A 21,062-nucleotide genomic window follows, 5' to 3' on the forward strand; every position below is an offset into this window, starting at 1 on the left:
AACATTTCTGTAAGCAGTTCAGCATCAGCAAAAAAACAAAAAAAAAAAAAAAAAAACGTGTCGATATTAGTAATTTATTTGACTTACTTCAATCTAAACTGAAAATTTTCATATCAATGTAGGAACAAAAAAATTAAACATTAAAAACAAAAGTGGTGTATTAATATGTCAAAAGTATTTCTTTTCAATAAGAGATATTTTCAAAATGATACTCTCTGAACAACAAACAACTGTAATTTTGTTGTACACTGGTGTTCAAAGAAAGTTGTTGTTGTTGTTTTGGTTTTTAGGAGCATTAGCAACTAAGGCCATATTGCTCCGATAATATGCAGTGATCATTCCCTGACCTTTCTGCATCCTTCGTATTTGGTGGTGATGGGCTCGAACCCGGTCTAATCAAGAAGCATGTGCTATGCACTGCTGCTCCTTCCCACCTGGCTACGGAGGCGCCCTCAAAGAAAGTGCATCACCCCTTTAAATTGTAATTGTCGTCTGAATAGTGTAAGTATATGGCAATATTTCTTACAGACTGCATCAACTAAAATTGACACGCATAGGTGATGATGTAATATTGCATCAGCTGTTACTTTCAGCTACATAAGAAAGCTCTGCAAGAGTTGCAGTCATTCCTTGCTTGTGTCAGGATGGTGAGTTACATGCGGTTGATGCCACAAAGAAAGAGTGCTATTGTTGCTTTATGTGAGGATGTTCTTTCCGTCATATTGCTTATAGGGTGTCTTGTAATCAGTCGATAGTGGGTAGATTTCTTTCCAAACTCAAGAATACTGGTTCTGCTGATAGGAAAAAAAGGAACCAGATGCAAATGAGTCTCTACACCAAACCAGGACCATGTTTTGAAGTGGTTATGCCTTAAAAGCCGTAAAGCTTCTTCGTCTGGGCTGAAAAGAAAATGGGAAGAACATACAGAAGTGGTAGCAAGTGCAGTGACAATCAGAATACTGTCTCTTCAAAAATGGACTCGTAGCCCATCATTCTAAGAAGCCCCTCCTTATACAAAAAATGAAAAAGGCTCAATTAATTTGGTGTAAGGAGCATGTCAAATGGACCTCCAAGCAGTGGAAGTCAAGTTATTTTCTCGGATGAGAAGAAATTCAACCTGCATGGCTCTGATAGGAGACAAATGATTTGCCACAGACGTGGTGAAGAATACCATCCAGACTGTATGGTGGCTACAGTAAAATTCCCTACCAGCCAAATGACATGGGGGTGCATTTCGTATCGTGGAGTAGGTCACCTGCAGTTTATAAAAGGTTCCATAAATGCCAATGGGTACATGGCTATATTGGAAGGCAAATTGCTGCCATCCAGTAGAGACCATTTCAACCTGCCAAGTAACTGCATCTTTCAGAACGACTTTTCTCCTTGTCATCGGGCAAAAAGTGTAAATAGGCACTTCTGTAGTTACTTTAGCTTCATTTCTGCATTAGAGGATCAACAGTAATGTGTTTACATTTGTTACATGTGAAAAAATGGTTGGAAGAACGGTCCATTACAACTCTTAGCTGGCCAGGAAACAACCCGGATCTGGATCCTATAGAGTACTGTTGGCATCGTGTGGAATCTGCAGTTGCCAGAAAGAAACCAAAGGCCCTTTGTGAACTTCAGGAAGCCATAATTCGTTTTTGAAACCACGAACTACCAGTTAATTATATTCAGAAATTGATCTTGTCTGCTGTCATCAGGGCCAGAGGTGGTGCAACTAAATATTAGTTTGCACCTGGTGAACTTTTCATTTAAAATGATAAACTGAAGCAAATTGAGGGCTTCTGATAACATTTCAGCCATAATTGTAGTGTTTGCCAAAACTGTTGTATAAAGGTTGCAAATGCTCATTTTGGAATATTTTGAGAGCACCTGTCAAATATTACTTAGCTTTGCCTTAACTATTAATAAATATCTTTTGTTTATATTTCTATTTGTGATGCTAGTCATTAATGTAACATACCATTGCGAAAAAGGGTTAGAAATGTGAAATTCCTAGGTGATGCACTTTCTTTGAACACCAGCGTATATGTTTTTTGTCATTCTTTCACATATTCTTGATGTTAGAGTCAATATTTAAATAAAATAAAGAAATTACTACTTCTAAAAGTGCAAAATTTATTTGGAAAAATAATAAATAAACTTTCTGTTTTTTCTCTGGGATGACTACACAGTCAGAGGAGTTCACAAGATAGAGAGAATACAAGAAACAGCACTGTATCTGGCAGTCATGGGCTTGAATCCTGGTCATTCAAAGCACGTGTACTTATGTACTCAAATTGAATTTCAATTTCAACTGAAATTGAAAATTATAGTTGGCCTTCTCTTTTCTTATTTCCTTTTTCTATATATTCGTTTCAAAGGTATCTGTTGGGCTACATGTTATTTTGCCTGTTTGCTACTAAATTATAACAAAATTAAGTTTAAGATTTGGACACTGATAAGCTGTATACTGTTGTGTTCATATACATGTTCAGCATCTGTATAGTACTTATTGTGCTTTTACTATAATAACTAGATTACAGACCGATGTAATGTACAATCTGCTATTGATGGCATTAATCTGATCTGGCTAATAACTTTTATATTCATCCCTATTGTTTATATACATACATATATATATACAGTAAACACCCGCTATTCGCGGTATCTGTATTCGCGGTTTCACGACCACTGATTTAATATAAAATGAAACCAAAACAAATTTTGAAATTTTAAGGGCCGTGAATATTTTCCGCCATAAAAAAAACATGGGCATGGCTAGAATTATCTTTCCCGGTCAAAACAGTGCTCAGTGGGTGGGGGGAGAGGGGTGACAAAATCGCGAGTGTTGATGTTCCTTGCTAATCCTTGTTCAGTATGTGTTATGCGCTTGTCATGGAAGGTTTCGTCGTTTGCTTTTAATTTATATGTTTATAAATTGATCAATTTATAAATTGATATGCTTACAAAAATGATAAATCTACCATTTTGCAGTGTAAAACAGACTTTTTCGAGCGTGTTAACGGAAGAAAGTGACTTTATTGCGGACAAGTTCTTTCTAACCCGTACAAAAATATGGCTACGAATAACAAAGAAAATGAAAGATCAAAGAAGGTGATGACATTAGCGAATAAAATTGAGTTATTAGACAAAATTTCTAATGGTGAAAGTGTCTCCTCAGTGGCAAAACATTATAAAATCAATGAGTCAACGGTACGATCAATGAAGAAATCGGAAGAAAAAATCCGCTGTAGTGTCCGTGAAAACGCGCTAATTGCTTTAAAAATTTGCTCTGTAACTCGTGATGTTAAATTAGAAAAAATGGAAAAAAGCTTTAAATCTGTGGATAGAAGACCGAACTCAAAATAAAATTCCTTTAAGTTCACTCATCATTCGTGAAAAGGCAAAACTCCTTTATCAACACTTAAGCGAAACTGGTGATAGCACTGGTGGGATAAGTTTTTTTGCTAGCAAAAGCGCTGGTTTGAAAGATTTGTTTGAAATTTCTAATAAATATTACATTTAATATTAAATTGTTTCTTATTTTCATTTCGATGCCATATGCTTGCATTGAACCATGTACACAGTCATAATATGAAGGTACATATAATACATACATAGACAAAATTTTAGACTAGTTTTTCTTATATATTTCATACTTTGGAACGGAACCCCTTTATTACTATGGGAGCCATAACTCAGTATTCGCGTTTTCATTATTTGCGACATTTCTCAGGAACGTAACCCCCGCTATTTGCGGGGGTTTACTGTACACACACACATACACACACATATATATTTATATATGAGTGTAAAAGACCAAAAATGATTAATTAATGCTACTTTCAAAAATTTCAACAAACTACAGATATTTAGTTAGCACATACTCCATCTGCCTGCAATAAGATGGAGTCACTTAATGAGTCAAGCTTGCTCAAAGTTGATACAGCCACCTATCTGGTCATTATCTTCTCCTTAAAAATGATTTTTGTCAAATTATTTAGGATTTAATAATCAGGAGTCTTGACAGTAAATGGATAACCAGCTAATTCGTGGTGTTGTTTTTGTTGAGTAACCTCACAACAGTTTGATAAACAGCCTGCAAAACAGAGATGCAATATTTTAAAAATCTACATAATAGTGCACAGCCATGCCAAAACTATGTTATGGTATGACTAGCTATTTTGAACTACAGTCAGGCCTCGCATAACGCAAGTTCGATTAACACGATTTTCAGTTAATGCTATTTGAAAAATTATACCACTTTTTACTTTAAACGATGCAAATTTCCAGTTAACGCTATCTTTTTTTTTATGCAATAGTTGAAAGCGTTAAGCTTACGTAGGGTCAATAAACAAACGTTTGCCTGCTGCTCGCCTCCGTGTGTTCCGTCAACCATCGGAAGAAGACGTGTTACTTGTTTGTCTCCTGCTAATAAAGTCAATGCACACTTGCATAAAAATTCAAATTTTTAAATGAGCCAGATGAAAATGTTACCGCGAAGGAGATAACGGTAAAATTAGATGAAATCTTTCGTATCGCATAGAACCTCAAACAAAAGGTGTGAAGTTCTCTGCGATATTTATTTCGCCAGGACCCGGAGAAGATTGTTGTCGGCTATCGGAAATTGACTGATGAAAACAGAAAGTCAACATTTCAAATATTTCCGCAACAGTCATTTCTTCATTGTGTATTTTATGTCAGAGGTTCCCAAACTTTCTTGGTTCACGGCGCCCATAGTGTCTCAGTAATTTTTTCAAGGCGCACCCATACCAAAAGAAATACCTAACAGTTCTGTTTAGTAGTTAGGTCCAAACAACTTAATAAGAAATGTTGAAAGTGTGAACTACCTCGAGCTAGTAGTTCGCGCAGTGTCCAACAGATGTCGAGTATCGCTGTGTTTCCCTCGAAAATTTAAAATATTCCGCGGCACACAGTTTGGGAACCGCTGTTTTATGCAATAAACATTTAATTACATAATTATTTTCATTATATTTTACATTGTATACAGTTAAAAAGTTATTTAAAAAGTATTTTTTAAATTCTTTATGGACATTTCAGAAGGTCAAGGACCAATTATAATTTTTCCTATTGATTATTATATTCGATTAATGCGTTTCCGTTTTGCGCGATGTGCTCGCAGGACGAATTAATCGCGTTAATCGAGGCCAGCCTGTACTGTTGAAAAATAAATATTTTAGGCAAAGCAGCTTTTTATGTCGTAGCTGAAATTATATTATCCATATATTCCTTGTGCAAAGAATTTTAAGTAAGCAAAATGATGTCTTATAAAATAACAGTAAGTTGTAGTTATAGTGGTAATAATGGTGGCAGTAGTAGTAACAGTGATATATATTAATATTTATTGTTGTTACCAGTCATTAGTATTTATGAAAATAAAAATAAAAAAATAAATAAAAAATATAGGCCTTACCTGTTTTTCGAGTTGCTTTTATTTTGTTAGATACATAAAGACTACTAGCAGGATCATCCCCAACAAGGATGACACTTAAATGTGGTCGGCGATTTCCAGCTTTTATCCACTTTTCTATGTCAAGCTTTATTTCATTCTGAATTTCTTGTGCTATTTTATGCCCATCAATAATTTTGGCTCGATTCCTTTAAGCATAAAAGTGCAGTAATAGTCAGTTACTTCAATATTGTTAATAGCACTAACTTACTTTCATTTCATATATATATCAAAAGCATTGAGAGATATGTAAATATTTTGAGTGAATATCTGCCAAATTTTAAGCCCCTCTCTTTCTTCACTATTCAGCAAAAATACAATAAACAATTACACTTGTTACTAAATGTAATTTTTATTGGAGGAAGGATTTTTTTTTAATTAGAGAAAGAATGGGAGAATTGAAGAAAAGGTATGTATATAGAGATGGAAAGGGGCAATACACTTTGCTAAAACATTTTAGAATGTCAGCATTCTATCAACTAAGCAAGATCATAATTAACTGGTAATTCTGCAATGTTCACTGCAGTAAGGTAAGGGTATGCTACAATGAAAATACTCAAAACTGTGTGCATATTAATCATATATAAGAATATAATTTTTAGTTCCTACCTAATTTTTGTTTTATTATATCTAAACTACTTATCAGTTTTGTAGACCTCCATTTCTGTAAGAAATGGAGGTTTGCAAAATTGAATGGTTTAGATATAATTGAAGTGTAGTTTCTGTAAGAAATGGAGGATAGATGAAAAAAAAAAAAAAAAATCCACTGCCACCTGATTTGCAGCAGATAAAAATAACTATCAGGAAAATGTCAGTGAAGATAAATATGTATGCGATTTTAATCTTCTTGTATGGAGCTTCAGGTATGTAATTTGTTTCATAATATTAATATTTATAGTGGTTTGGTTTGGATTTTATTGGCGCATTAGCAACTAAGGCTATAATGCGCCAAGACCAGGTAATATATAAAAATTTAACCTCTCAGTGACCTAATTAGTTAGGCCACCATGTCCAGATATATAATAAAAAAAATATATCAATAAAAGAAACAACGATAACATATAAATTTTAAATATGAGTAAAAGCCTTTATTGATTTAAAAAAGCTAAAAACAGCAGACACGTTGTCATTGTCGGATAAAATCTGACTGAGTGTATACGGCTCAGTCAGATGATTAAAAGCGGTAAAACGGATATTGCTAAAATCTGGACAGTCAACTAAAATGTGTCTGATTGTTAAAATTGTGCCACAGGACTCACACATAGGAGAGTCATCAGCCCTCAGAAAAAAAGAATGAGTCAGATGACTATGTCTTATGTGGGTCCGGGCAAAAACAACTTCCTCCTTACGATTCCTGCGCAGACTAGACTGCCACGGTTCAATTACAGGCTTTATACGATATAGTTTATTCCCAGTCTGTCTATTCCACGAATCCTGCCATTGGGAATGTATCTTTTGGTGTATTATTTGCCTGTAGTCTGTATAGGGGACTGACAGGCAGCGATTATCGTTGGGAATTGCTGATTTGGCTGCGGTGTCAGTCAAATCATTTCCCCTAATCCCAATGTGGCTGGGAATCCAGCAGAAGTGGATATCATATTCACGTTCACGGAGGAAGTGAATCTTCTGCTGAATGCTAGACAGAACTGGATGAGAATTACATCTCACGGTCATTAAAGCCTGTAACACGCTGAGAGAGTCAGAATATAAAATGAACCATTGGTATTGGCATTCACTAACGTGATCCAAGGCTAACTCAATAGCATGCAGCTCTGCAGTAAAAATGCTGCATTCAGAGGGAATCTGCTCTGATGTAGTGCTGCCTGTAAAGACAGCAGCAGATCCCACATATGATTCCGACTTCGAGCCGTCTGTGTAAACTGCCGCGAAGTCAGAATGTTCAGCTCTGTGTGCTGAATAAAGCTGCAGGTAGACAGATGATGGAGTGTCCAACTTACCCCAATTTCTAAGGGACAAGTCACATGCCGGGACATGAGCATGCCAGGGTGGAAGGGTTTGCTTTGGTGTTTGGGCAACCTTGTCTACATTTATAGTGGCAAATGATACAAAAAAAAAAAAAAAAAAAAGCAAGCTTATAGTGCATCAGCCAACAAAAAAAAAAAAAAAAACCCTTCTCACATCACTTGTTCATCTTTCTTTAATAGTTTGCCTTGTTCTTCACTGAATTTATTCAGATTACCTACATCCATACCACTATATGGAAACCTCTTTTCCAACAATCAATCCCACTAGCTGAAGGCAAACTTCTTCACATTGACCTGGTAACCACCCTTCCTCAATTTGAATTTATGCTCCTCGTATGAGCAAGAGGAAGGATGCTAGCAGCATTGGGCCTACTTAACTCATTCAAAGCCTTAAACACCCCCCAAATCTCCTTATAGGTGCTATAAGATGTGAATTAGTGTCCTCCAGACACTAATCCACAGAACTGAAGCCTTCCATGGTAAGAGCAACCTATTGTTCTCCTCACTAATCTTCTCTGGACCCATTCCAACAGACCTACAACCTCCCTAAAATGATGCTTCCAGACCTGTATGCACTGCTCAAGATGTGGCCTAACCATTGGCTTGTACAATGTGGGATAATCATCTCCTTGTTCCTGCTGGAAAAATTGCTGCACCATTGACGAAGCCTCATGAGCTGCCCTAGAAGCCCATCTTCACTACTCAGAGAACTTTGTTTATGACTGAACAGTTACCCCCAGGTCCTTTTCATTCTCCACTACCCTGAGTGTGGTACTATACAGTTGGCATGATATTGTGTGATTACTGCTACCCATATATAGTACCTTGCATTTGCCAATATTAAATTTCAGTTGCCATTTCTCAGTCCATCTGCCTAATTTTTATAGCTCTTATTGCAGTAGCCTGCCCTGATTACTGTCACTAACCACACTGCCATATACTTCATATAATCTCTAAACTTAACTATTAAGCCCAATATGCTTTCATCAATATCATTAATACAGAAAATAGCAGAGCTCAACACTGAAAAATGGGACACTCCACTAATAACAGTAATTCAAGAAGAGCAGCACCCATTGATATTAACTTAATCTTCTCCCACTGAATCATCCCTTTATCCCTAGCAGTAACTTTCCTATAATGCCAGAGTGTTTCAATTTTTACAGCAGTCTTTTATGCAGAACAGCATCTAAAGCTTTTCTGAAATCTATACATATGATGTAAATTTTTTTTTGCATCCAGTTCCTTTGTCACTGCATCATAGTATCCCCTCAGATTATTCAGACAAGACTGTCCTTTTACAAAGCTGAGCTATCTATGACTGTAGTATAACTGTATTCCTGTCTAGTTGGTCCTGCATCACTTCTTTAATCAGTGACTCTATTACTTTCCCGTATCTAATCCTATTATTTAGGCCAGGGCTGACAATTATTTATAACAGCATATGCCAATTTGCTGAAATCTTTATGGGGAAAAAAAAAAAAAAAAAAACTTTGTTGCATACTCGTGCACTGCTAACTTCAGTTTCTATTACTTAACCATACTTAAAAATATTTGGGAGGGCAGCGTATTCTGCAGGCCATATGTTTACCAGCACTGATCTAGACACAAAATCGAGTCAACCCTTTTCTTTATAAAAAAAATTTTTAGGTCACAAGGATATCATTCTTATTAAAAGCTCTATATGATGAATTCGTTTCTTGTTTTCACTGTCGTGGAACTTCACAATTACATGAAATTCATAAATCTATCTTTTGATGTACAGCTTTTCAATAAGAATGACAGATTCTTGTAAAATAGATATATGTGAGGATTGAGTACACCTTTCCTTAAAAAACTGAGCTATTGTGATCACAAGAATTAGTCCTGGAACCTTTCCCTCATGTGACACCAAGACAGATGCTTTGATAAAGTCCATATTAGCATTAGCATATGATGCAAGAAAGCAAGCTTATGCAGCATCAGCCAAAAAAAAAAAAAAAAAAAACCCCTTCCACTTCACCCCTCCGTTCATTCGAAATACCTGTCCAGCTGAGCCTTAAATTTATTTAGGCTATCAACTTCCACAACAAGGGTTGGAAGTCTGTTCCACCAACCAACTACTCACTGGCTAAAGGCAAATTTCCACACATCTAACATACATCTGTCTTTCCTCAATTTGAATTTATGCCCTCTCAGGTGATTATTCTGAGCAAGAGGCAGTATCCCATTAGCACTGAGCATGCTCAAACCATTCAAGGCTTTGTACACCTCTATCAGATCATCTCGCCGGTGCCTGGTCTCCAGACACTGTAATTTGCAAAACTTAAGCCTTTCTTCGTAAGAGCAACCATTTGTTCCATTCACTAACCTTGTTGCCCTTCTCTGTACTCGTTCCAGCAGCTCTACATCCTTCTTGAAAAGAGGCCTCCAGACTTGTATACAGTACTCAAGGTGCGGCCTGACCATTGCCTTATACAAGGAAATAATCAATTCCCTATCCCTGATAGAAAAATTCCTGTATATCATTGATAAGACACCATGAGCTACTCTTGCAGCCCGTCTGCACTGCTCAGAGAACTTCATATCTGCCTGCACAATTACCCCCCCAGGTCCTTTTCATTCTCTAATACTGTCATTGTAGTACCATAGAGTTGATACGTTGCTCTGGGGTTGCTGTTTCCCATATGTAGTACTTTACATTTGTCAATGTTAAACTTCATTTGCCACCTCTCAGCCCATCTGCTCAACCTTTCCAGATCCTGTTGCAGCAGCATAGCGTCAGTAGCGTCCTTAACAACCCTGCCAACCTTTGTATCGTCTGCAAACTTGGACATTAAGCTTGATATACCATCATCAATATTATTTATAAATACAGAAAACAACAATGGACCCAACACTGAACTCTGAGTGACTCCACTAATAACATTAGTCCACTATGAGCAGTGTCCATTAATTACCACTCTCTGTCTTCTGCCACTCAACCATCCCTTTATCCATAGCAACAATTTGCCACCAATGCCACACTGCTCCAATTTATGCAGCAGTATCAAAAGCCTTTCTAAGATCCAAATATATAATATCAAAGTTATTCCCTGCATCCAATTCTTTTGTAACTACATCATAGTATCCAATCCAATTGGTCAGGCAAGACCTTCCCTTAAAACCATGCTGTGTCTGAGCTATAACTGAATTCTTGTCAAGATGATCCTGCAGTGCTTCCATTAATTTTCCTGGAACAGAAGTTAAACTCACAGGTATATAATTACTTGTGTGAGCCTTTGATCCTCCTTTGTGAATTGGGGTTACATTTGCACATCTCCAGTCTGTGGATACCTCTCCTGAGTCCAAGGAAGCTCTCATAATTATGGCTAACGGATTGCTTACTTCCTTTGCTGCCTCCTTTAATATAACTGGATAGATCCCATCCACCCCAGGTGCCTTTCTTGTATTTATTTTCAACAATTTCTCCTCCACTTTACTCTCAATTATTATAAGATCATCTAGCTCACTGCCAGTGTTTACTTCATCTATGGCATTCCCCTTCCTGAATAACTCCTCATGTGTGAATGTAGATGCAAAATATTGATTTAGTTTGTTAGCTACCTGAGCAGGATCATGAACAGTTGAACCATCGATATCAAGTGGACCAATCTGATTCATCCCCTTCCTTCTAGAGTTTACATAAGTAAAGAACTCCATGCTGTTTTTCTATGGCATTCCCCTTCCTGAATAACTCCTCATGTGTGAATGTAGAAGCAAAATATTGATTTAGTTTGTTAGCTACCTGAGCAGGATCATGAACAGTTGAACCATCGATATCAAGTGGACCAATCTGATTCATCCCCTTCCTTCTAGAGTTTACATAAGTAAAGAACTCCTTGCTGTTTTTCTTTGCATCCCTTGCCAAAGATTTCTCGTAATCTGCCTTTGCCTGCCTAACCTGCTTTGTAACTTGGTTACAGATCAACTTATATCTATCATAGGCTTCTGTGTCACATGTTAATTTAAATGTATCCCATGCATTTTTCTTCTCTGCTATATGTCTCATTAGTTCATCTGACATCCATTTAGGCCTGAACCTTGAACAATATTTCTTAGTTGGTATGTAAAGCCTAGTAGCTTCCAAGATAAGCTCTTTGAATGCTTCCCATTTTGAGTTTGCTGTTGGTAACATCATCAGTTGGTCCCACTGTATAGAATTTAAATACCGTCTCAGACCATCATAGTCGCCTTTATGAAAGCAATAACCCTTCCCTTTACCCCGATGGTAGTTACCTCCTTGAGTAAATCCCACTTCAGCACACTGTGATCACTGCCACCTAGTGGTTCCTTTATCTGCAGATTCTTAATGCGTGAAGAATCCCTACTGATAATCAAATCAAGAGTATTGCTCCCTCTAGTTGCCTCCTGAACATGCTGATTTAGAAAATAATCATCCAATAAATCCACAAAAGCCTTGCTAGTGTGTGTGACCAACCCACCATCAGAGTCAGTAGGCCTATAGCACACTCCTACTCTCAATTTTGATCTCCCAATGCTTATGTCACACCAAACTGACTCGACGCTGCACTGTCCAGTGATGTCGACGGGCTTCACTTCCTTGGATTTTATGTGTTTCTTAACTAATAGCATAACCCCTCCTCCCTTCCTATCCTGTCTATCCTTTCTGTAGACGTTGTGCTCCCCAGATTCAAGTTCTGCATTACTTATATCTGTGTGACACCATGTCTCTGATATCCCAACAATATCCGCCTTTGATGCTTTGAGCAATACCTCGAATTCATCAATTTTATTTACTAAACTCCTAGCATTGGTGTACACGCAAGTATACATGCACCTGTTCTATTTCTTAGCTACCCTAACACAACCCATGTGTTTACTTGTACCCCAATGACTCTCAGCAGTCTCTGAAATATCCTGCATCTTATTTTCCAGGCTGCTGCTCATTCCAATAGAAGCAGTGCAAGAATCCCTTTCACCTCTGCCAGTGGCTGCTGTTAATCCATTAGTCCTTGTGCCCCCAATCTAGCAGTTTTCCAACCCACCTAACACTGCCTCGATAGCATCAGCAAACATTCTTGCACCCTTTCTATTTAAGTGTATCCCATCCCTGTAGAAGCAGTCTCTCCTGTTAACAAGTACAGACCAGGCTGAAAAAAAATTCTATCCCTTGAGCCTTGCACAATCTTTCCAGGGCCGAATTGATCGACAGGGCTCTCATCATATACTCCCTCCTATCGTGTCTGGGCAGAATTGCAGACACTATCAAATTCAACCCAATATAAAACACAAAGTTATTTTCTGCAACACTGTCACATTCAGTTTCTGTGTTAATGCCTACTTTTCCTATCTCACACACTTATTTTGTGACTTATGTCTTTTTAGCTTAATGGTAAATACATTTATGTGGAGGGCAATTTTTATCCTAGGCATGTCCCAAAATCTCAAGTTTTTGTGTATTTGCTAACTCCATTTCCTGTATGAATTCGTGCTATACTAGCAGTTCTCCAAAACAAGGGGATCACTGCTGAGTCCAATGAAGCTCTTACAATTAACTATTATGGTATACTACATTCACTTGTTGCTTCTCTCAAATAACCAAGCATATGCCATTAACCTTACAGGCTTTACTTGCCTTCATGCTCAAAAGTTTTTCACATAAACAGGCCTCTATATTTCAGTACACCGAAAGGACAGAATGAGGGGATACCTGGTTCCTGGGCAACGCAATGCTGTCATCCCTCTCACTAGTGGACGAGCCCACCACCTAGCAGGTATATAGGTATGCTGCATTCATGTAGATGGTAATTCAATGTCAGGAAGGATAAATGTCGTGAGTTAACTGACTTTGAAAGAGGGATGATAGTGGGTGCATGGCGCATTGGTCACTTTATTGTGGAGGTGGTACAGAAATTGTATTAACCCCATTTGACAGTATCAAGAGTGTATCGGAAATATGCCATTTCCGGAATAACATTTCATTGTGGACAGCACTGTGGGTGGAGAAAGGTGGTGGATGAACGTAACCATCGACGTCTGTCTCGCATTGTCTCAGCCAACCAAAGAGCAATAGTGGCACAAATCACCGCCATCTTCAATGAGGAAGATGCCAGAAACATCTCCAACAAGACCATCAGGCGATCATTAGCCGCAATTGATTAAGGGAGCTGCCAACCCACCAGAGTCCCATTGCTAACACCACGAAACAGGACTCTATGCCCCAACTGGGAAAAAGAACACTGGCACTGGACTTTGGATGAATGGAGACATGTCTCCTGCTCCAATGAGTCCCATTTCCAGTTATTTCGAGTGGGCAGAAAGTTTCGTATCTGGCAGCAACCGCAAGTAGCTATGCACCTATCATGTCAAAAAGTAACTCCTTTGGTACTGCACTCCTTCTACTGGACAACAAATTGGTGCAGCAGCACTAGATAATAGAACCAGGCACGGCTCCTCGTGCTTAGGAATGGGCACTAGGCAGCAATTAACTGGGTGTTGATTGCTCACCGGTGGCAAAAAGGCCTGAAACAACAAACCTGCGCTTACATATCATATAAAGTACATATTCAGGTCTGTAGACTGTGTTGCTTTTTCAACACAGATTTTCTAAGGAGTTCAACTAAACATGTAGGTGCCACCCAATATATGTACATGCACATGCCTCCAATGCAAATGCATCGCTTCTCACCCTTTTGGCTAAGATCAAGTGTAGTGCCAAACTTCACAACAGCAACACCCACATGAATCATCTTTGCTTTCACCACAATGCCCCTTCCCATAGCGCTACAAGAATATCTTTATGGTATAAACAAATTTATACACTTTCATATTCACACCAAATGAATGCTGGTGGTTTTTGACAACTTGAAAGACTTTTCTCCTTTTTCTTTTTTCTTTTTTTTTTTTTTTTTTTGAGTAAATTAAGTGACCTTATAACATGTACTTACCTGTTATATAGTATGAGGAGTACTAATAAATTCTCAGCCCAACTCGTTTCAATTTTTTTTTTTTTTTTGACAAATGGCTATCAAATTCTGAAATAGCATATCTTTTTATGTTAAGAAGCATATTCATGCTGATATGTTGAAGTTAGGAGAATGGTGTCCACATTATTCAACCTTCAAAAGCTGGCCTACAAAATTTAAAATTACTTTTTTATTTTTGACACCGAGGATGCCGAGAGGATAGGAAGACCAATTTCTGTGACACCGCCTGAAAATGCAGATGCCATTCATTCACATCCTGATCAGTGGCGGCTCGTGACTCTGATGTATGGCAGTGCTGCTTCTTAAAGTTACATTCAATCACCTTGGTATAAGACATGTAGACATAGATAGTAATAATAATAAGCAAGTTAAAAATATTACAAAACATTAACTGGTCATTTACCATTAACAGTTTTGGGTAATCTTGAAATTTTGTTTAAAAACAAAATCCATTTTTTAGTTTTTATTTTCATTATTATTATCATTCTTGCACCATATGGCTAATAAGTGCAGTTGTGTAGCAAAAGCCTGAAGCATTTGCTACACTATTGCACTAGGCAAAAAAAAAAATTTTCTGAGTTACCCTGAGAGAGAGAGAAAGAGAGAGAGAGAGAGAGAGAAAAAAAAACTCACCAAGAAAGAGAAGAATAATGATATCCAGCTCAGGACCCCTGAGCCAAGCCCATACTTACCAGATGTGAGCCTCTGGGGAATTTGTTGGAAATCGATTAATAACTTTTTCATTCAAGTTTGGTGTACTGCTCACTCTGCATTTCTTTGACTTGTCCTGTCACCTCTACAAAATGCGTATTGGCAATCTGCTAACTAAGCATTGACTCAATCACTGAGAGCAAATTGTGGAACTGTGTACTGCACAGTTCCGTCTAAGGTTAAACTTCAAAGTTGAAAATTATTTTGTGTTTCTATTCGTTTATTATTGAAATGATTATTGGAAATAGTTGTTTTCCCATGAACCAAAGGCCTTAGCATGTGGTTGGGTAAGGATGGCCTGAGCTCAGTTTAATACTTGTATTAAATAAAGCAATTATTTATTTATTTTTTATTATTGTAAATAGATGATGAGTATACTATATGCGAGACCTGTTAATAAAAATAGTTTTTGCGTTGCATTGTTCTTCAACAAAATTTCATATAACTCCGTTGACCATATACAGCATTTAGATTTAAAAGCTGGGGGTGCTGCAGTTCCACAATTCCTATCAACAAGCCACCCCTGATCTTGATACTGTGATACTGTCGGACAGACGAATTTCTGCCACATATATAAGCTATATATGTGCTAAACATGCTTAGATTCTATAGTTAAGAATCTAGACAATGTCCAGACAATGTTTTCGGCATGTTATTCATAACATTTTGGACATGTGGAAGCTTTCTACAAAATGGCTCCCAAGATGCCTGAATGCTGATCAAAAGTGACAGTGTGTCCTGTCTACAACTGCCATTTATCATCATTTTGAGCAAAGATGTCCATAATTTTTGGGCATGAATTGTGATGATGAATAAAACATTGTTGTTTCATTATGATCCAGAGACCACACAACTGTTCGAAAGAATCGGCAAGGCACAGTGTCGCCTTCCACGTCCAGAAAAGGTCTGTATACAGACATCTGTTAGGAAGGTCATGGCTTCTATTATTTGGGACAAGGATGGGATTTTGTTTGACTACCTGGAAAGGGATAAAAAAATAATAATAATAAAAACTGTTGAGCACAGGTCATCACTTTTGGACAAACTGAAGATCAAACGCTGAGCAAAGTTCACCAGAAGAATGCTATTTTTGCATAACAAGGCTCCAGCACACACAGAACATGCCAAATCAGTTCAGTTATGCTTCCAGCTTCCACCATATTCACCAGTTCCCATAAGGGGTTCATTTAACCTACAGATTCTTCCCAAATCTCAAAAAAAAATAAATAGTTTAGAGAGAATGAAATTTACATAGAGTGACAACACCACGTGAGCAACAGAATCTGTTGCTCACATGGTGTCGTCACTCTATGTAAATCTCTGTTGCAACTAAACTTCTCAAATAGAAAACAAAAGACACAGTCTTTTGTTTTATATTTGAGAAGTTTACTGCAAAGATCACTGTTGTTGGGTTTTTAGGAACATTGACGACTAAGGCCATGTTGCCCCGTGCATATTGTCTGTAAATTGTGTGTTCCGAGGTCGATTTTCTGTTTGCTGGACAAAAAACCCGAGTTTCAGAGAGAAAAAACCATGCTACCCTCGCCTGAGAAACTCAGCCACATTATGAAAAAGACCCACAAAACTTCCTACCATCATCGATGGGATTTGAACTCGGGTCTTATAAACCTGTTGTAGGAACGATGCCGATCCTACTGACTGTGCCTACCCACGAGGATTAAGGTCGTGAGTTCGAATCCTGCCTCCAGTAATTGTTAAAATTGTCGAATATTTTTTGACAAGAGATATAAATGGTGCGATATGATTTCAATAACTGAATTGCCTTAAAACCCAAATAAAGACTACACTACACTGAAAGGACAGCATTCGCGGGATACCTAGTTCCTGGGAATTGCAATGCTGTCACCCCTCTCACTAGTGGATGAACCCACCGCTTGGCAGGTATATAGATACACTGCATTCACGTCAACAGTAATTCAATGTCAGTAAGGATAAATGTGAGTTAACCGGCTTTGAAAGAGGGATGACAGTCAGTGCCTGATGCATGGATCACTATCATGGAGGTAGTACAGAAATTGCACTATCCCCATTTGGCAGAATCAAGAGTGTATCAGGAATAGCCAAATCCAGAATAACATCTCATTGGGGGCAGCGCTGTGGGCGGAGAAAGGTGGTGAATGAATGTGACCTTCAATGTCTGTGTTGCATTGTTTCAGCCAACTGCAGAGCGATAGTGGCACAAATCACCACTGACTTCAACGAGGGAGGTGCCAGAAATGTTTCCACCAAGACCATCAGGCGATTATTAGCTGCAATAGGTCATGGGAGCCACCGACCCACCAGAGTTCCATTGCTAACACCATAACACAGGACTCTACGCCTCAAATTGGTGAAAGAACATTGGCACTGGAACTTCAATGATTGTAGACGGGTCTCCTGGTCCAATGATTCCTGTTTCCAGTTATTTCGTGCAGATGGGAAGGTGTGTATCTTGCAGAAACTGCACAAAGCTATGCACCCGTCATGTCAACAAGGAACTGATCAGGCAGGTGGACGGTTGGTAATGGTCTAGGGCATGTTCGACTGGCACCTGTTGGGACCTCTGGTATGTCTAGACTTATCTCTGAAAGGTCCAGGTTACGTGTTCATCCCTGCAAACCATCTGCATCCCTTCATGATTATTGTGCATCCACAGGGCACTGGATTCTTCTAGCAGGACAATGCACCTCCCCACAGAGCCATGGTGACTAAAAAACATGGTTCAAAGAGCATTCTGCAGATTTTGCCACCACGGAATGGCCTCCCCATTCATTAGACATGAACTCTGTGGCGCATCTTTGGGATGCCGTGGAAAGATCTGTTAGAGCTTTGGATCCTCTGCCCAGAAATGTGATGGAAATATGGACAACAGTGCAGCAAGCATAGATGTAAATACCTGTGGAATGTTTTCGTGAACTAGTGGACTCAATGCCTCACCATGCGACTGCCCTGCTTTGGGCAAAAGGTGGGCCTACCCGTTACTAGGTAAGTATCCCATGATTTCTGTCCACTCAGTGTATATCATATATTACAGTATATTTTGTCTTAGTTTGCTAATTTCACAAAGCTCAGGTTCACTAGCACAGTTTCTTCTCATCGTGAAATGACAAACATCTGTAAAGATCAGTGCAAATTGCCTGTTCAATTCATCAGGTGTACTATTTTTTAATCCACTGTTAGTCGCCTGAAGTTCATTTGTACCTGATTTTTTCATTTAATTTCTGCTGGTTTTATTTTTACTGTCACTTAAAAACCTTTCTGCACTTCAAGACAATTTTTTTTTTGCTTGTTTCTCTATTAAAACATCAGGAAGTCAATATCATACAGGATGAAAACAAGCTGCAAAGTTGATAATGACAATATCATCTGTAAAATTTTGTGTGACTGCCAATGGGTTAAGCATGTCATTAAATGAACAGTTTTCTGTGAGGTAGATATATAAAGTTTTTTTTTTGTCCTCACCTTTTTCCCCGTATATATATATATATATATATATATATATATATATATATATATATATGAGGTCAGCGTTTTTACTGTTTTGGCATGAAATTTTTATGGCTGGATGCCCTTCCTGACGCCAACCCTCACCCTTCATCCGGGTTGGGGATATGCGGTTGTCATTCTCTGACTTTCCACATCCTTTGTATTTGGTGGTCACGCGCTCGAACCCCAGTCTAATCAGGAAGTGTGTGCTACGCACTGCTGCTCCTGCCCATGGAGGCACCTGAGGTAGATATATCAAGTATACTGATAAAAATAATGCAGTATAATATCACAATATTCTGTGAAGAGCTAAGTATACTACAGCATAGATCAGAACTAGGGTATATCTGCCAGGAGTGAAGGTTGATGACGTAGGGCAGATATCATCTTTTAAGGGCACAAAAGGTGATATTATTGTACACGTTGGCACTAATGACCTTAAGAGTAAGAGATCTGCAGATTTACTTAACAAGTACAGGTCAATGCTGAAAAAAAGTCACGAGTCAGGATTAAATTTCAAAGTGTCTGCAATTCTGTCCACACATGATAGGAGAGAGTATATCATGAGAGCCTTGTCAAACAATTCGGCCCTGGAGAGATTGTGCAAGGCTCACGGGATAGAATTTTTTTTCAGTGTGGTCTGTGCTTGCTAACAGAGACATTACTTCTACAGGGATGGGATACACTTAAATAGAAAGGGTGCAAGAATATTTGCTGATGCTATCGAGGCAGTGTTAGTCGGGTCAGAAAACTGCTAGACTGGAGGGATTCACAGACTAAAAGATTAACAGTAGCCACAGGTAGAGGCAAAAGTGATTCTTGCACTATTTCTATTGTAATGAGCAGCAGCCTAGAGAGCAAGTTTCTGGGGATTTCAAGAGCTGCTGGGAGTCATCACGGAACAAGTAATTACATGGGCAATGTTAGGGTAACTAAGAGTAACAACAGGTGCATGTACACCAATGCCAGAAGTATAGTAAATAAATTTGATGAATTAGAAGTGCTGATCAAGGCATCAAAGGGAGATATTGTTGGCATATCAGAGACATGGTGTCACACACACACACATAAGCAGTACAGAATTGGAATTTGCAGAGTGCAATGTGTACAGAAAGGATAGGAACGGAGGAGGGGTTATGCTGTTAGTTAAGAAACACAAAATCTAAGGAATTGCATCCAGTTGACATGGGTGGACAGTGCAGTGCAGTGTTGAGTCAGTTTGGTGTGACAAACACTTGGAAATGAAAATGAGAAGCTTGTTTTACAACAGTAAAGCAAGATTCTGTTACGTATCTTAGTATTTGAGAGGAGTTTGTTATAGGCCTAATGACTCTGATGAGTACAATGGGCAGTTCTGCAAAGAAATAGAGTGGGCCAGTAATTCAGAATGTCTTGTAATTCAGTAATAATGCCAGTAATTCAGAATGTCTTTTAACTCTTCAGATATTGACTGGGACTTGTGGGTTGGTCACTTGCATGCTAGCAAGACTTGCTGTGGATTTATGGGATGATTGTTTTCTACAGCAACATGTTCAAGGGGCAACCAGAGGAGTAATATGCTTGATCTGATTATTAGCAGTGAATTCATTCATTAAGAATTTGCAGATAAAGGAACTACTATATGACAATGTTCTGATGTGGGATTTATTTAAAGATGTAACTACCATCAAGGGTAAAGGGAAGGATTTCTGGTTTCGTAAAGGTGACTAGAGTGGTCTCAGACAGTTTTTAAATTCTATACAGTGGGATCAACTGATGATGTTACCAACAGTGAATTCTAAATGGGAAGTCTTCAGGGACTTAATCTTGGAGGCTACTAGCTTTTCATATCAACTAAGAAATACTGTTCAAGGTTCAGGCATAAATGGATGTCAGATGAATTAATGAGGCTAGTGGCAGAGAAGAAAAATGCATGGGTTGCATATAAATTATTAGGCGACACAGAAGCCTACGGTAGATATAAGCTAGTCAGTAATCAAGTTACAAAGGATGTTAGGTAGGCAAAGGCAGTTTACGAGAAATCTTTGGAAAAGGATGCAAAGAAAAACAGCAAACAGTTCTTTTCTTATATAAACTCTAAAAGGAAGGGAATGAATCAGATTGGTCCACTTAGCTTAGATGGTTTGACTATTGATGATCCTGCTGAAGTAGATGTTTGTTATTTGGTTTTTAGGAGCATTAGCAACTAAGGCCATATTGCTCCGGGATATGCGGTGGTCATTCCCTGAACTTTCCACATGCTCCGTATTTGGTGGTGATGGGCTCGAACCCCAGTCTAATCAAGAAGCGTGTGCTACGCACTGCTGCTCCTTCCCACCTAGCTACGGAGGTGCCTACTGAAGTAGCTGATAAACTGAATGAGTATTTTGCATATACATTCACACATGAGGAGTTATTCAAGAAGGGGAATGCCAGAAGTTTATCAAACTCTAACAGGGAGATAATAACAATAAGTGA

At 38.3% G+C, this 21,062-nt stretch overlaps 1 protein-coding gene across 1 annotated transcript in view; it reads right to left on the bottom strand.

Moving 5' to 3' along the window:
- Positions 1-21,062, bottom strand: part of Nmdmc (NAD-dependent methylenetetrahydrofolate dehydrogenase) — a 136,148-nt gene that overhangs the window by 90,735 nt on the left and 24,351 nt on the right. Inside the window, exon 2 of the mRNA XM_090377317.1 lies at positions 5,420-5,604. Within this exon, the coding sequence (XP_090233443.1) occupies positions 5,420-5,604 (185 nt within the window). The remainder of the gene's footprint in view (positions 1-5,419; positions 5,605-21,062) is intronic.

This window comes from Mastigoproctus giganteus, chromosome 7, assembly GCF_048544385.1.
Source record: "Mastigoproctus giganteus isolate SK-2022 chromosome 7, ASM4854438v1, whole genome shotgun sequence".
NCBI lineage: Eukaryota > Metazoa > Arthropoda > Arachnida > Uropygi > Thelyphonidae > Mastigoproctus > Mastigoproctus giganteus.